Source organism: Oryzias latipes, chromosome 8 (assembly GCF_002234675.1).
Source record: "Oryzias latipes chromosome 8, ASM223467v1".
Taxonomy (NCBI): domain Eukaryota; kingdom Metazoa; phylum Chordata; class Actinopteri; order Beloniformes; family Adrianichthyidae; genus Oryzias; species Oryzias latipes.
The window spans coordinates 21,866,934-21,884,559 of record NC_019866.2 but is presented as its reverse complement, the minus strand read 5'-3'; the positions used below and the strand labels follow the sequence as shown (position 1 = coordinate 21,884,559).

At 41.0% G+C, this 17,626-nt stretch overlaps 2 protein-coding genes across 4 annotated transcripts; one reads left to right on the top strand and one right to left on the bottom strand.

Annotated features, from left to right (window-relative positions):
* The first annotated feature begins 829 nt into the window (after positions 1-829).
* On the top strand, positions 830-16,234 carry LOC101159197 (volume-regulated anion channel subunit LRRC8D). 3 transcript variants are annotated; one of them, XM_011478585.3, is made up of 7 exons: positions 830-975; positions 1,443-1,800; positions 12,636-12,961; positions 13,028-13,202; positions 13,276-13,526; positions 13,960-14,337; positions 14,424-16,234. In XM_011478585.3, the coding sequence occupies exons 2-7, from the start codon at positions 1,456-1,458 to the stop codon at positions 15,544-15,546; spliced, it is 2,598 nt and encodes an 865-aa protein (XP_011476887.1). In that variant the 5' UTR covers positions 830-975; positions 1,443-1,455; the 3' UTR covers positions 15,547-16,234. The 3 variants fall into 3 exon arrangements, with proteins under 3 accessions (XP_011476887.1, XP_004072021.1, XP_020561151.1); XM_004071973.4 differs by having other exon boundaries at positions 12,636-13,202; XM_020705492.2 differs by lacking the exons at positions 830-975; positions 1,443-1,800 and having other exon boundaries at positions 12,219-12,961; positions 13,077-13,202.
* LOC111947816 (golgin subfamily A member 6-like protein 22) lies at positions 6,563-11,857 on the bottom strand. The gene has a single exon (XM_023958012.1). It carries the CDS (start codon positions 9,214-9,216, stop codon positions 7,639-7,641), a length of 1,578 nt encoding a protein of 525 aa, XP_023813780.1. The 5' UTR covers positions 9,217-11,857; the 3' UTR covers positions 6,563-7,638.
* Positions 16,235-17,626: the final 1,392 nt, after the last annotated feature.

Below are 17,626 nucleotides of genomic sequence, written 5' to 3'. Positions count from 1 at the left end.
CATTAACACATCCATAAATAAGAGCTCTTTGGGGAGCTACTTACATTTTGATCCTTCAAACACACTTCCTAAGCGATTAAAACTTCAAAAAGTGTCAGAAAAGCAGAATTTAAGATTTCATAAATAATTTTACTTGTAAATAGAAATAAAATAAGTTTTGTATTTTTTTTATATATTTCTTATTCCTTGAACAAATCAAATGAAAAAAGTGTAACCTCAATGGCTGATTATTTGCAATAATACTGGGTTATGGTTGCCGTTCTTGTCTTTAGTGTTCCATCTTTTAGATGAAATGAGGCTCAGCAGCTTCATATTTTAGCTACTCTCATTACTAAAATTAGCATTCTTTTTCTGCATAATGCCAGCCTTTCCACGTGTAAAAACAATAACAAAGCAATTCAAGCTTTGAGGGTTTTCTTAGCAGTGATTCTGTATAAAAGGGTGGAAGGAACTCTGGGGCAGTCAGTAATTCTCATCAGAATAACGTGGCGTTGCTGTGTTTCCAGTTGTTTCTCTTGGAGTGTTTTCTTTGGTTTTAAACCAAGCCCTGTGGTTTTTGCCAAACACCTTCTTCTGTCCTCCGGAAGTCTCATGGTTTGTTTAAATATTGTAAATGTCATCATTTGTTTTTGTCGGTATTGTTAGCAAACGTTCAGATTTTCTTTTCCTCCAATGGCTTTTTCTGAACCTTTTCTCTATAAAAACGTCCATTTTAATGTTTTTCTCTGTCATTCAGTTCTGAAAGAGTTAAAGGGTAAACCTCCAGTGGGTTTTCAGAGTGTTGAATTAGATCTGTAAGCCACATATTCACTGCTGCCATGGCAACACTTGAAAAGCCGTGTGTCGGCCTCCTCAGGGGAGAGTTGGGGAAAGTGTCGGGGGCTTTTCTGCCCAGAACCGGACAGCTCCGGTCGGACATTTCTGTGAGTTGATCATGAGGGACATGCAGACAGAGCTGGGTGAAGTTTTCAGGAGGTAAGACATAGAGGCTAGAAAAATAACATGGAATGAAGAAATCCAGTGTGTACTTTGTGGCAAATAATGTGCTAGACTTGAGGTTAACCAACAAACTCCCTATTTGTGCATTCTTTTTTTTATCAACAAAGGGTTTATTTGTAAAACTCTTAACTTTTACCTGAAAACTTAGCATTTACTAATACAAAAAACTGTATTGAATAATCAATTGGAGCAAATTATTTGGTAAAAATGTGAAACTCTCATTTAGTTAAGTTTTTAATAGGATTACAGTGAGTTTTAAAGTACTTTACAGCTGCAAATGTCACATATTGCAGTTAGTATATATTCTGTTTGGTAAAAATTACTTAAAAATAATATTTTAATCTGTGTTCTTAAGCAAAATTAACTTCCATTTGTTCTTGCAGAATGTTGTAAATCTACACACAGCTTAAAAGTACTTCTTTTTCTTGTTGTTTATCCCTAAGTCCACACTGAACCATGTTTTCCCTGTCTGAGCTGGCCCCTCCAAACCAGCATGAGAGCAGGTGTAAACTGCTGAAGCCCTGGTGGGAGGTCTTCATGGACTACCTGGTGGTGCTGATGTTGATGACGTCTGTCCTGGCCTGTACTGAGCAGCTGTCCAGGGACAGAATCGTGTGCATTCCTGTGGATCCGCTGAGCCCTCCTTGCATGAGTAATCACAGCATGGCACAGAACAGTGATGTGAAGCCCAGTCCTGCTCCTAAATCAACAAATCCACAGAACCCAGGTCCAAACTTCTATTCTGCACCACGAGGGCGACGCACACATCTTGTGCACCAGCAATACATTTACATAAGTCAGGTGTGTAAATTGTCTTTGCAATTCAGCAAATAGCTTCAAACAAACCTGTAAAGCCTTGATGTGGAGGGATTTCTGATTTTTCTCACTTAACTTTAACTCGTGACCCTTGTGCTATCCTATGGGGTCCAGATGACCATTGAGGTGTTCTCCCTACCATGACAAAGGTGGATAAAGGTTGAGAGGATTTCATGTAATCCATGGACACCAGTGAAGATCACAAATCATTGAAGAAAAAAGGTTCAGCGCACTGTCTTGTGGGGTCTAGATGACCCAACTCCCAATGTTAAAGTACCTAGGATAGCAAAATAAAGCAGCAATTAATCCATAATTTTCTATTTCTAACCAAATTGTTGTCAGTGAAGGTTCTCATTATTAAATGCAGCTTCTTGGATGAATGCTGAAATGTTTTTAGAAAGAAGATGTCAAAAAGATAACACAACTGTTTGACTTTACACTTCATTCATGCTGCTTTGGGCTCGACCTAGTCCCTATTTTTTTATGCACATGACCTTGCAGTTTGTTAACAACAGAAATCACATAAGCATCTTAGGATTCATGCTTTTTAATGTCAGTTTTTTTTTCATGTTATGTGTTCATGTGTGTTTTTGTCAGGCCACCAGATTTCAAGTATATAAATATTCTACTTTTTTCCGTTTACTTCATTCATTCTCAGCCTTTTTTTAAAGTCCGTGGTCTCCTGTTTGCTACAGCCAAATCCTCATTCCTCTTACTCTCATCAACTTAATTTATAAAATGCCAGGACAACATCTAACGCTAATTATAGTCTGAAATTTATTTTTTATAAATGAAAATGATAAGCCTGTTATAGTAACTTGAGCATGAGACCGCTGGTCTCTGCAGCAAAATAATCACAAAAAACGCTCTACAACAGGGTCAAAGTCCCATTCTGATCACCCTGTGGTTTATTATTAAAGCTTTACCAGTGGTGGTTAGTAATTATTATGCTATTTTTTTGCCAAAATAAAAAAACGTATTTAGTTTTCTAGGACATCAGCAACCCCTCTCCCTTCCTCCTCCTGTTGCTGAAATCCCTGAGCAGGGAGAGAGATTTCCAAAAAACAACAGAAATGCTAACCTAGTACATTGTTTTGCTGCTTTTGGGAAAACCGTTCCCCTTTGTCAATCTTGCAAGCATGTTTACATAAAAGCATGGGCACAAAAAGAGAAGGAAAAAAGCGGTTTTGATTGCAGAGATGTTTCTTTGTTCAGACAGATATGTATTCAGAGAGATATGTGGAGAGCACACCTTTGTGAAAACACAGAAAAAAGTGCATTAAAGCCCTGATTTGAAAGTCTTATAGCAGAGAAACTCTTTTTTTTCTTACTGGAACTATTTAGGGGGAAAAAAAGTCATTTTAGGTCTTTTAGACTATTTTAGTCTGTGTGCCTAAATGGAAGTGTATTATATTAATTTATTTAGCTATTGTTTTAAAGAAAGGGTTTTCCTATGTTCAGTGGACACGGCACACATCCCCCTTTGTGGTTCACCTTCAATTATTAACCTGACTTGGTAGACGCAAGCTTGTGATTGGACGTCTTTTTGTTCGCATCACAAGTACTCAAAAAGGTTAGAACAGCTAAACAACTCAACTTTACTCCATGGCTACGTCCAAATATCCTTCACTACTCACTACAGAGGACACAAAACAGTGTGTTTGCCACTTTATAGTCCTGTCCGATTCTACAATTTCAAAATTAAGGGCTGTAGAAATTTACCAAAAGTCTTTGCAAAAAACAGTTTGTATCGATGCTCACTCGAGTGGCGATTATAACCACAATGCATTGCATACAAACACTTTTTGTGAAAAAAATTATATTTAAATGCATTTGTGTTAATAAAACGTGAATATTGTCTTCTTAGAACAGTCTTCATAAAATGCAGATGTTGATTAGATTTTAACTTCATGAAATCAGTGACGTCACGATTCCCGTATAATAAAACAATAAAAAGTAGTGAGCATGTGTCAGAATTGCTCACTCAGATTCCTGGACTCTCAATAGTCTCGTACTATATAGTGTTTTAGTAGTTAGGGATTAGGGTGGGAATTCGGCCACACCACACACTGACCTGCCAAAACACGCAATTAAAGCCGTATTATTTTCCATAAAACACTCCTCTCCCTACAAAACAACAACAAGTGTTGTACTTGTGTTTGTTTCAAGGAAAGTGTCCACCCTCAATACATCCCATCCTGGAGGACAAACACCCCCTCCACACAGACACAGGCACCTCTCTCACATATCATACACACACACTCTCTCTATCTCACTCTTTTCTCTACCTCTCTCTGACACACACAACTACTCAGTGACGTGCAGTGATGTTGATGGCTGGTGATTGTAACAACTGAATATTTCACCATTCATCCATCAGCATGTAACCCTTGTGCTATCCTAGGCACTTTAACATTGGGAGTTGGGTCATCTAGACCCACTAGACAGTGCGCTGAACCTTTTTTCTTCAATGATTTGTGATCTTCACTGGTGTCCATGGATTACATGAAATCTTTCCACCTTTATCCACCTTTGTCATGGTAGGGAGAACACGTCAATATAAGGGTGGGGTCATCTAAGATAGCACAAGGGTTAACTGGTAATTCTTTGAATCTCAACATTCCTCTTTCAATGATCAACAAATACAGCATCATTCTGGTGTCTAAGTATTAACACATTTAATATATTACATTTCAGTTGGGTGCAACTTAAAATAATTTTTACCTTCATTAGAAAATCTTGCTTTTATAATTTTTGTTTTATTTAAAATTTAATGACTAACCTTTTGCACAAAATACTTATGATTGATGAAATATTAACACATTTCAATGACTCTGCTTAATCATCAACGTGGCAGGAAAACAAGCGATACACAGCCGACTAACTGGCTGCGTTATTTACCTATTCGCACCCCTCCTGATCAAACTTGGAACCCGTGCACTTGAACACAGATTGGTTTCACTTCTGCTAACAGCCCCCTGGCTCATGGTTTAACACCCAAGATTTCCCACTTCCCATGAGCCTTAGGGGCTGAAAGCGGGGCTTACCCCCGGGCCAGTTGTATCCTCTCTGAGCAGTTCCTTTACGTGAGTGTCGGTCAGAACGGACCGATGCCTTGATTTCACGTGTTTCAAGGTAATAAACAGGGACTGGCAGACATTGAGGAGAACGTCGACAGCAGCTTGAGAGCAGCTCTTTTACACACGGGTATTTCTCTGTTCTCCAAAACGTGACAGGGCCTTCTTTCAAGAGATTTCAGTTCAATCATCTCTGGTTCGCTCGCTGCCTCATCGGTGACAAGCGGGGGTCTCAGGCAGTCAGTCTGCATTAGAGGATCACGTATATGTCGGGAGCAGCATCAAACACACACACTGCGGAATTACTTTTTTTATTATTTAGTTTTAATACCCTCTGATGGATTTGAGTGTGGTTTAAGAGGGAAAAACTATGAAATGAAGTACAGTATATGGAAAATATAATGAGACGCAAAGGGCCGCACGCTCATTGGCCAAGAGCCGCATGCGGCTCGAGAGCCGCGTGTTCGCCACCCCTGCTTTAGTAACTTGGTGAACTCCTACACCAATGTAGTACCTTAAAAGTTAGGACCATAACTATAAACTATAAACAGAGAAAAAGAGAAATTCAAGCTCCTGAAGGTTTTGTGGATGGCTCCTAAAAGAGCCTTTGTGGGTCTTTGGAGTTCAGAAAACATCATTCTGAAGCTGCTATGGATCTGCTCCCTCTGCAGGAAAGTGGATCATGAAGGAGTTTTTCAGCCGAGGAGCCTCTCTGGAAGAGATGATGGCAGCAAACTGTTTCAGGCCGTGCAGCGGCTCAACTTTAGTTAACACAGCCTCGGTCACTGCAGGTTCCTGTGGTGCTGAGGGCCTGATGAAGCTGCTTTACCTTCACAGTCCGCTCTGCAACTTTGTGGACTTCAATCAGGCGTTGATAGTGACGCCACTGTGCAGAGAATATCCAGAAGGCATTCTTCACAGCCAGCTGGGTTGGGGAGAGGTTGTAGTTAAAGATGCACTTCTCTCTGGGGAGGAGGAGCCTAAGGAATGACTGCATCAGATCATTCCCTACCGCAAAGTAACGGGGAAGGCGTCCTCCGTGGAATTCACCGGAGATTGGAGACTCATTTGGAAATAGATGATTGAGTGATCCACTGTGGAGCACCTGACCAAAGTTGGCCACGGTCCCACCGTCACTCGTCCTGCTCCCCAGTATCAGTCACATGGAATCGACTGGTGATGTCCACAACCACAAGTACACCTTTAGGACAATTTCTCTTGTAGTTGTGGAGCTGGGATCCTGAGTGGGGGGCCTTCAGGACAGAAATAACTCATCTGGCTCCAGGGTGGGGGCCAACAAAGCTTTGTTGGGGGGTAGATTAAAAAGGTTTTTGCTTGAATCGCTCTTAGTCTGGCCCGTCTCCCATGAACTGTTTGAGGTGGAACACCACCCGGCTAACAGCTCCTGGGATCATTCGGGCACGCAAACCCCTCCACCACGATAAGGTGGCGATTCAGGGAGGGGGTTATCAGTCACTAGCCAATCACTAACAATTACTGTGGGGAAACCGAAGAACTCGGAGGAAACCCACAAGACTGCCAGGCTTTCATTTGATAATCTATTCATTTTGGTGACTGATGTTTTTTTCAATTAAGATAATTATAAAAATTCTTAGTATTTCATTTTTTTAGTAAGGGGGGGGGGGGGGGGGGGGTTGGATGTGGGAAATTTGAACTGTACCTCTTTGATTAATGAACCTTCACAGCAACATTAACAAGCTGGAAGTTCAATGGGGATTTTTTGGTCTACACCTGTTTGAAGGTCACCAATCGATCAATAATAAATTTGGATAAGTGGGGGGGAACCGAAGTGCTCGGAGAAAACCCACGCAGACACGGATCCGTCAGCGAACCATGTTACCAACAGACCAACGTGCTGCCCCTGTTTTTTCAAGCCAATGTTGGTGACAGATTTCCACCCAGAGTGTAGATCAGGCGTCTGCAACCCTGTTCCTCGTGAGCTACTGCCCTGCTTGTTATGCAGCTAACCTGCTTCAGGAAGTCCTGATTAGCTGGATCCAGTGAGCCCAGTTTCTGATGGACTGAACACGCCTGATCCAGGTGAGCAGTAATCACTGAAGCAGGGTTAGCTACAAAACAAGCAGGGCAGCAGCTCACGAGGAACAGAGCTGAAGACCACGGATGAATTTTGGGTTTGGAGGTACAGACCTGGCAGTGGACGGCCGAATTGGTAGAAGAGCTTCAGAGGATTTTAGACTCAGAAAGTCTGCTCTTCATTTGGGGGGGGGTCGGGGGCTTACATTAATAAGGGGGACCTGGCTGCAGACAAGATGGCGCCATTTTTTACCTCTAACAAGACATCACTGAAGCAGAAATCGTAGCACCTTTGTTTGTTAAAACGTTTTTAAAAAGGCGCTACTACTCTGACAATCTGGTGAATTTCCACTTGAGGCTAATGACGTTTGGACGCCATCTTGTCTGCAGCTTTACTTTTAGAACTGATGGCTTGGAGGTGAGGACTGCTTTAGGTGGAGGCAGTTAATTCAAGCTGCTTAAAGCAACTAAAACCAAATTAATTAAAAAAAAAAAAAAAATTAAACAAATAAATGAAACAAAATAAAATAAAACTAAAAAAGTCAGCTAAAAGGTCTTGTAAATAAAAACATCTTAAGTTGAGTTTAAAACACTCGACTAAGTGGAGTGAGTGACCCTAACCCGTTACATTAGATTACATTATATTACATTAGAACACGAAGAAAAGACCAAAACAGGGCAGTGGTCTGGTTTAAGTCTTCAAACCAAACAGTCTACGGAAAAACATTAAGAAGGAGGACCTCTTCACAGGTTTTTCTTTCTGCTCTTTGTCTTTTTCTGCTTTTTTCTTATTTTTCTCTTTTTTCTTAATCTTCTTGGTATTTTTCTGCAGGACGTTTTGCAGATCTTTGTCCAATTCTTCAATTTTTGTCACAATTTGAGCTTCTGTGTCCTTCATTGTTTCCTCCGTTTCTTCAATCACCCGTTCATTTCTTTCTTTGTTTTTTTTTCCCTTTTTCTTTCTCTTTTCCTGATTTTTCCCTTTCTTAGGTTTCTTTGGAACATCCTGCTGGAGTGTTTGCAGACAATTTTCCAATTCTTTCATTTTGGTCATGAATTGAGCTTCTCTTTCATCCAACATTTCCTCAGTTTTTTCTAAAACCAGCTCATTTTTTTCTACATCTTCTTCTTCCTTTTGTTCATTCACCTCCATCTCTTCATTTTCCACCATCTCTTCATTTTCCTCTTTCTCTTTATTTTCCTCCATCTCTTCCTCTTCCTCTATCCATTCCTCTTCTATTATCACATCATAGTCCTCCAGGTTCAAACATTGGTTTCTGTCTGTGGTGTTTCCTTCTAAACTTTTGACTTTGTCCTTCAGTTCATCCACGTGATCCTCCAGGTAAAAGAGGCTTTCTTTGAGCAGCTCTGTGGTTTTAATTTCTTCAAACAGCTGGTCTCTTAATTCTATCCTCTCTTTATCAGTCTGATTGATCTGATGGATCATTTCAGGAAAGTCATTTTGTTGTAGTGAAGCTTTCTGGAGATTCTCCTTCAGCTGCTCCTTTGCTTTTCTAAGCTCCTGGACTTCCAGAATCATTTTAATGTTCCCCTCTCTAAAGCTTTGCGTCACAAACTGAGAAGCTTCTAGAGTTTTTCTGAGCTCCTCCACCTCTGCAGGCAGCGTGTTGGTTAAAGGAGCCACCTCATGCTGGGGAGCTGCTTGCAGTTGTGTTTTCAGCTGATTGTTCTCCTTTTGGAGGTTTTCCACTTTCAGAACCAGCGTAGAGTTCTCATCTCTAACCATTTCTGTCACTCCCTGGCTTTCAGTCACTACTTTCTCCATCTCTTCCAAATCCACATTTTGGTTTTGGTCTCTGAGAATCTGAACTTGTTCTCGCATCTTTTGCAGTTTTTCTTTCAGTGCGTTGAAAGATGTCTCGTTGCAAGAAAAAGCTGTGCGTTTTTGGTTTAAATCTTCGTTTTGACTACGAAGTTCTTGGTTCTGTTTCTGCAGGTTGTTGTTCTTTTCCTGCAGCAGCTGGTTTTCTAATCTGCAGGCTTCATTTTTCTTCTGCATTGTTTCAGCTTCCACAGCTTTCTGTTGGATCTGCCGATGTTTCTCTTCCTCTTCCCGTCTGATCTGTTTTCTGAGCTCAGAGATGAGGGAGTCCGGATCAGAGAAATTCTGCTTTACATGTGGATTAAACCCGACTGGATAGGGATTGTCATATCCGTGATCGTAATGCCGGGGATATCCAACACCATGGTGGTTCTTCCTAGGCTTCTGGCCATGAAAGTTCTTTTTGTTTCTGTTGTTATAAGCCATTTTATCAGAGATGTGCGAAATATTCAGTGTTCTTTGTGAAAGATCGTAAATATTTGCAGGTTTGATCTTGAAAAAAGGCTTTAACGTTGGGAAAGAGCGTTTCAGTACTTTGCTAGACGTAGCTTGAAGTCACTGAAAAATGGATTTTGGATGTTCAGTGAGGGTATATGCAGGCTCTGCATGCAATAAAACTGATGTCATTGATGTCATGTTATTTGATAGCCATGACATCGATGTGATGTCATAGCCATCACATCGATGTTATGGCTATCAAATAACGTCATGTGATGGCCATGACATCAGATCATGTGATGATGTTATGACATCACATTGATGCCGTGGCTTTTGATCAACAGATGACATCATTGTAAAAGGCAACAAAGTACTTTATTTTTATAAAATGTTATTTTTTTATTAGAATATTCTGTTGATCAAAGGCCATGACATCAATGAGATGATTTTATGATAAAGTGATGGAGGAAAATGACGGGATTGAGAAGTTTGAGAGAAATGTGTTCAAGTTAAGGGATTTTAGTAAATGGAACAAAAAGGTGTTTCATAAATTCACCATGATTGATAAATTCTACATAACTAAAAAAATCAACACAATATTGTTTTTGAATTCAACATAATCAATAACAATTTAACACAATATTGAGGAAATTCAACATAACGTTTAATAAATTCTACGTAATGTTAAATTGATTCAACATAAATATAGTAAATTGTAGGTAATAATGTTAAGTAAATTCAAAATAAAGATGAATAAATTTAACGCAATAATGTTAAGTTAATTACATAATTAATTAATTTAATGCAAAAATGTTGATTACATTTGTAAATGTACCATAACTGTGTAATGAAGCACTTATTCAAGATATTCTGTTGAATTTTAGTCATCCAGTCTTTCTCAAATTAAGCAACATAGTTTTGTGGGACTTGTTGACGATACTTTTTTATTTAAATCTAATGTTTCATTTCTCTGAGTAGATCTCTATATGAAGACATCAGTCAGGACGCTATTGGTGGACATCTAATAGAGTAACAAATAGAGTTGTAGCGATGTCCTGTATCTACAGTAGATGTATTTCTAATAGACATCCTATACCTAGTGAGTTCTTACTCTTGCGGGTTGTATACGTGTTAGCTCTGACCCTTCACCTACAGCATGCCTGTAGAAAGAAATGTCACACTTCTTTCATTAAGTGAGCCCGTAGGGTAAAAATGTTCATGCACATTTTGTGGATGAACATGAACATGCACTGAATAGTCTATGATTTTAAAAATCCTTGTGGGCCATCTGCATTAGTCCATTTTTATTTATTTTTAAGTTTATGTTTTTTATTCAAAAACGAGGTCCTGAAATGTTTCAGCGCGGATTTCAGTCAAAGTCTCCAGGCTGCAACTGAGCTTTTGTTACCATGGTGACAAATGATGCTCAGATTGATTTGTACTTTTCTGGTAAAAACAAGAATGTAAACTTGCTATTAAAGGAAGAGATCAGGAGTAAAAAGGTTGTTTTCGATGTTGCTGCTCTTTTGCTGCAAACATATGGCTTGCCAAGTTTTATTTTTCTTCAGGGAAAAATGTGGCTAACAAAATAGCTTAAATAGGCAAAATTGTATTTTCGCTCCAGTTTTCTTCTGTCACTATTTTGCATTTTGGACAACCACTGAGCTTTTCTCCTCCCAGAAATGAATTAAACCTTTTGAGAACATCAATAATGTGTCAAATTCTGCATTGAAGCTTATCCAAAAACACATAAACATCGTCTGATGCTAAACTTGGACTCAAATCCACAGCCTGGATAAAAACCGAGCGGCTGCTTTCATTCAGATCCCTCCTTCTAACAGACACCTGTGTGTTTTGAACATCATGATAAGAAAACAGTCAGAACCACATCTCTGACCGTATCTGTTCTGAACCCATAACCTGCTGAACCCCTCATTTCCTCTTCCTAGTGATTAGCGATGAAGATCTTTGTGTTCTGTGAACAGAGTTTCTTCAGAAGATTGTTTTCTTCAGAACCTCTGACTGCCGCTTTTGAGATGTCTTTGGTTCCGGCGTGGTTTTGACAGCTGTTAGTTCCAACAAGATGTTTGGAGATGTTCCTCTCAGTGAATGTGTCCACGCCAAAACAGTCAGTGGATGTTCAAATTCCCATTTTAATTGGTAAAGTTTCATGCCGTTATATTGGGGTTCCCTGCAACATCCACGGCTCTCCTTCACTCTCATTTCTTACCCTGCTTTATTAAGGTCATTTTTATTAAGGTCAAAGAGGCAGTGAACTCCCTCTTTGTGGTGGAGCAGGAGCTGTCTCCTCCTGGAAGCCTCTCTAGGGAGTTTTAGTGGAGTTTGTGTCCTCATGTGGGTTGCAGGGCAGGGTGGTGTCATTTACCTCTAGGTGAGAACTTTTGGTTCCAGCAATGAGGATCTTCTGAAGAAGTTTGTCGTCTGGAGAAAGGTGAGGCATTGTGCGCCTGGAGATACGTTCAGACCGTCGCTGACAGGTTTTTATAAAATCTGAACCAAAGTCCAAGACGTGAAGCCACGGTCACAGCAAATGCATGTTCTTGAAGGCAGGTTTAGCCTATGCTGCTCACACTGCACAAGCGGGGGGGGGGGGGGGGGCTTCTTCTTCTTTTTTACTGTTTACTAGAGCATGTACCACACCTACAGTTGGAAGAGGCTTGAAGCGAAGGTGGTGCAAATCTGGGCTTTTTCTTTCACAGCTTTATTCCGACATATTGAAAAACTTAGGGTCACAGAATTCCAACCAAACACAAACATTTAGTTCAGATATAGGATGTGTTTTCATTTTGTTCCCTTTATTTTTTGAGCAGCATACATAAAAAGGCAAAGACAGTACCGACACAACTGGAAGGGAAACTAACAACGTTTGACAGACACCAATTATTTAGTTCCTGATAAATTTTATACTACTACCAACATAACCTTCTTTGTATCTGTGGTTTTAACTGATTCTGCTATTACTATTGATTATATATTGATTTTTATATACTTATTTGCAAAATTTACATCCTTCGTCATAGCAGATTTAGAGCCTGTTGCTCTGATGTAATACATCCACTTTATTTCCCTTTCGGGGTCACGCGGTTAGTGGAGCCTTTCCTGAATACTGTTAAATGAAGGTTGGTTCACCCTGAACAAGTCATGTACTCTAATATAATTTTGTAATTTAAAACTAAAATAGAGGGAAAAGTGAAAACTTCCCTTTCAACGCTTGTGGGATTTTGCTTGAACTTCATGTATTGGTAGCCAAACAAAATACATTTACTTCTGCAGAATAAGTTGTAATTCTTGCTTTTTTAAGTTAAATTTGCAGTGAAAATTGTGATATTGAAGATGTTACATATTTAGGGGCTTCATTTGTCTTTTTTTCTTGCTTCTCTGGTCAGGTGTGCTACCACGAAGCCCTGCCGTTTTGCTCTCGCTTCTTCCCCTACATTGCCTTGCTGCAGTCCCTGGTCCTGGTGGCCAGCGGCTCTTTCTGGCTCCACTTTCCCGACACCTCCTCCCGCATCGAACAGTTCCTCTCCATTTTGGCAAAATGCTGCGAGTCCCCCTGGACGTCTCAGGCTCTGTCTCATGCTGCCCGTCAGGAGAACATTCAGGAGCTGGAGAAGGCGGAACGACAGCCCTTCCTGTCTGCAGCTTCCTCCTGGGTGACTCGGACTCGACGCTCAAGCACAGACTCGGGCTCAGTGAGTCCGCTTTTGAAGAGGTCAGAGGTTGCACCTTCACCTGCCTCTCCGTCACCGTGCCCATCACTGCTCTCCTCCAACTCCAGCGTTTCCTCTTTGTCTGTTGGCTCTGGTGTGCACTGTCCTTCCTCCAAGGCGGGGCCTGACAGTCCAAGGGAAGTGATGAGTCTGGATAAAAGCGACGGGGAACAGGCCAGGGCGCTGTTCGAAAGAGTCTGCAAGTTTAGGTCTCACTGTGAAAGCTCAGCTGTCATTTATAAGGTAAGAAAATGTCTGTCTCTCCTTTTATTTGAGCATTTCTTATGTTCAGAGTCATCGTTTCATGTATTTACAGGTTTATGTGGCTCAGACGACCTTCAAGCTGTTTCTGGTTTTGCTGATCCTGAGCTACACCATCCCGCTCCTCAACTCGCTGTCTTTCAACCACGTCTGCCGCCCCGAGGAGTGGGAGCTGGTGGGATACGCCACCTTCGAATGTGTCCATGTGTTGTCATCGCTCCTTCACAAGCTTCTGGTGGCCTACTTGATCCTGCTGGGACTCTACACTCTGCTTAACTTACACACTCTCAGATGGATTTTTCACAGGTGGATACAGTTTATCTACATCTCTGAAGTTTTTCAGCATTTCCTATTCACTTTTACTGGCCCTATTTTGTTTTTTTTGATGCACTATAAACTTGCTGCGCTGGTATTGTTAGGTTGGGGGTGTGAGGTGCTGTGAGCTAGCAGGAGAGCATGTAAACAGAGATCTCTCAGTAATGGGAAGGGGGGTGCGGTTTCTCTGTGCCAACACAACTCAGAGGTGAATTTCTGAACTCCTGCGGCTCTGCAGAAACTATTTAAACGACAGGTATTTTTAATTTGCGTAAAAACGGCCCATTCACTAAGAAAAGAACACTGAGAATGTCTTCAAAATAGATCAGAAGATAATCAGAGTGGGTCTTTAAGAATCTCACTTTCAACACTTGTTTTTTTTCTCTTATATTGTCCACTTTGTAAACATTGCTCCTTCTCTTAGCTGCCTTCGCCACTATTCCTTCCAATCTGTGAAGGACTTGTGGTCCCTGAGAGATGTTCCTGACCTGACAAACGACCTGGCCTTCCTGCTGCACATGTTAGACCAGTACGATCCTGTGCTGGCCCAGCGGTTCTCCGTGTTTCTGTCGCCTGTCAGCGAGAGCAGGCTGCTGGAGGAAAGCTTGGAGAGGCGCTGGGGAGAAGACAAGCTGCAGGCCATGACCAGCGTGGACGCAGACGGCTTCAGCAGGCTGCAGCTGGTGGCTTTGCCTCGTCTTCCTTCTGCTCTCTACACGTTCAACCGGCTTCAGATCCTCAGACTGGAGTTTATTGCAGATGCCAGGTTCACTGCACAGGTGGCTAACATGAGTTCACTCAGGTCAGTTTAAAATATCACACGTGCATTTCAGCGCTCACATGCTTCTTATACTTATTGTGGATTTGATTGCACTGTTGGAACAACAGGGAGCTTCACCTTTACCACTCCAGAGTAGCTGTGGATCCCAGCGCACTAGTGTTTCTCCAGGAGCGTCTGGAGGTCATCCACATCACCTTCTCTCAGGCTTCAGAGATTCCCAGCTGGGTCCTCTCCCTCCACAGCCTGCATGAGCTCCACCTCTCTGGCCGTTTGAGCAGCGAGTGCAGCGTGGGCCGAAGCTGGGCTCTGGGGAGCTTGCGTCATTTACACCACCTCCGTGTTTTGGGTATTCGAGGTTTGCTGCAGAAGATCCCAGGGGAGCTGTGTGAGGTGGCAAGCAGCTTAGCAAGACTGGAAATCTATAACGAAGGCACAAGACTGCTGGTGCTTACAGGCCTGAAGCGGATGGTGGGCCTGACCGAGCTGAAGCTGCAGGACTGCCAGCTGGAGCGTTTGCCCTCTGCCGTTCTGTCTCTGACCCACCTGCGACTCTTAGACCTGCAGCACAACAACCTGAGCTCTCTGGAGGAGCTGCTCTGCCTGGCTCAGTTGCGCCAGCTTTCTTGTCTGAAGCTCGCCTACAATAATGTTGTGGTGCTACCAGCCAGTGTTGGGGTCCTTCGAGGGTTGGAGCTCCTGGATTTGTCCAACAATCAGCTCCGGAGCCTCCCACCAGCACTCTTTACACTCCACCGCCTTCGTAGGCTCCTGCTGGCTGGAAACCTACTCGACCAGCTTCCAGCGGAGGTAAAGGGCCTGCATCTGCTTTCAGAGCTGGACCTGAGTGGAAACAGGCTGGAGAGCCTGCCCTCTGACCTCTGCCGTGGCTGTTTGGGGCTGCGAATCCTAAACGTCGCTCACAATTCCCTAGCCTCTTTGCCGAACGGGATCGGAGCTCTGAGTCAGCTCTGCAGGCTGGATCTGCGCTGCAATAATCTGGAGGAGCTTCCTGCCGAGTTGGGCTGCTGTCTGGGACTCCATGGAGGAGGACTTCTGGTGGAGGACTGGCTCTTCATCTCCTTGAATCCACAGATCAGGGACCTGCTGAGTCATTCAGACTCAACCAGCGCTGATTATTCAGAGGACGACTCCCAGGTAGAGTCTGACAGCTTTCCATGCTTCCCTCCTTCCCAGTGGAGCTTTTCTTCAGCTCTAGAATCAGACGTCTAATGAAGAGAAAAATTCTGCTTTGACTAATTCTAAATGATTTAAATGACTTTTTTTTCTTTTTTTATTGTTATTTTTATCAGTTTGTGAATTTATGGCAATTTTTCTGTCTTCCACAATGAAATGTAATAAGAAAAAAGCTAAGCTTTGCTTTAAAATTTTCATATAAAAGCACAATAAATGGTTGAAGGCTTAGAGTTTTAAGCACCTGGAACTGCCAAACTGAAATGGAGAGAACATTTTATAAAATATTATCTAGAATTATATTTTCTGAACTAGGAGAAAACACTAAAACTAATTTGAGTTGTCACTTTTATTGATTCTATATAACATAAATTAACTCTGTTGCTGCAGAACATTATACATTAGTTTAGGATTATTTATTTCTTGTCTTGTTCTGAACCTTAATTTATGACCTCGTATTATTAAGGTCCAAGACACCAAAAAAAAGGCTGTTTGTCAAAAATAAAAAAAGACTATTTTTAATTCAATTAATCTGACCATGCCAATTGAATTCTTTTTCAAGTTAATAAACCAAGTTACTAAGTAACTTTTCACATTTCAAGTAATCTGTTTTTTGTGCTCTGCCCTTTAGTGTAACCCTTGTGCTATCTTAGCTGACCCCACCCTTACATTGACGTGTTCTCCCTACCATGACAAAGGTGGTTAAAGGTGCAAAGATTTCATGTAATCCATGGACACCAGTGAAGATCACAAATCATTGAAGAAAAAAGGTTCAGCGCACTGTCTAGTGGGTCTAGATGACCCAACTCCCAATGTTAAGGTGCCTAGGATAGCACAAGGGTTACATAAATAAACTGTGAAATCTCAACTCTAGTTATGTCTGTATCCACTGCAAAATATTTCAAACTAATGAGTTTTTAAGTTTTGTTTTTCCTGTGCCTGCTGGTAATTACAATGAAAACAATGAGATGTTAATTGTACTTACAGAGTATGAATGGTTAATAAATAATCAATGCTCCAAAAAATGTATAAAGCTGTTTCAGATGCTTTGGTTAGACCACCAGAGAAGTTAACTTAAAAATTAACAAAGGCTGTCAAACCAGAAACACCATTTCAGAGTTACGATCCAGAGATTTGAACATTTTAGGGTTACAGATGAGCATCCACAAAGCATACATACATATCATATACATATCAATTCTATGGATGAAAATTTGGGTCATTATTCACATGATTAGCTAAAAGTTCATTTACAATAATGAAAAGAAACAGGGATACTAGGCATCTCTGACAAATTCCTCTTCTAATATTAAAATGTTTAGATGTTTCAAATGATACAGAGATAAAACTATTGATGTGTAAAATAAAGAAATCAAATGTAGGAATTTTTCACCAAAACAAAAAGAATTCAAGGCGTTTAAAATAAAAGCATGCCTAACTGTGACGAATGCCTTTTAAAAAAATAAAATAAGAATTATAACATCATCTTCAACTAACTGATTATAATCCAGTAAATCTAAAATCAGTCTAATATTTTGAATAGAGCAGTTTTTGGGGAATCCAAATTGTGTTTTACTAATTTCTTCTAAATCCTCCTTTAATCTGTTTCCAAACAAGAGTGAGGATTTTATGTATTCAACAATGCAATCAGTCGTATATTATTAATGTTTTTTTTTTGTCCTTGCCAGGTTTAGGAATGAGAGAGATAGGGCCCTTAACACCATTGTTGGTGTTAAGGTTTTATCAAGAAGGGTTTCTTCAATGGTTTTAAAGAAAAAAAAAATTAAATTTCCTTCCAGAAAAATGTATAAAAAGACAGCTTACAGCGCCAAGCACACAAATCTGTACAACTGCTCATGCTCTCACTCAGATTTTTCTGATGAAGAAAGTCAAGGAGATCAGTGGGAAATTTTTCTGCAAAATCCTCCATGGCATACATAACAGTCATCTCTGTTTTTAACCAAGACGGATCAAAAAGTTCCCAAAAGGTGTGTCAAACTGGGCAAGGCTGCATGTGACTTCCTGAAACTTATGTCCAATCAGAAGGTCTGAATTTTGTGACGTTGCCTAAGCCTGCTAGAAGGCCCTGCTGACACCAACTCAAAATCTGATTGCTTGA

Coding starts and splice junctions, on each gene's coding strand:
- LOC101159197 (XM_004071973.4), top strand. CDS start 1,456: ATGTTTTCCCTGTCTGAGCTGGCCCCTCCAAACCAGCATGAGAGCAGG. Junction 1,801..12,635: donor AATACATTTACATAAGTCAG/GTGTGTAAATTG, acceptor TTCTCTGGTCAG/GTGTGCTACCACGAAGCCCT. Junction 13,527..13,959: donor CTCAGATGGATTTTTCACAG/GTGGATACAGTT, acceptor TCCTTCTCTTAG/CTGCCTTCGCCACTATTCCT.
- LOC111947816 (XM_023958012.1), bottom strand. CDS start 9,216: ATGGCTTATAACAACAGAAACAAAAAGAACTTTCATGGCCAGAAGCCT.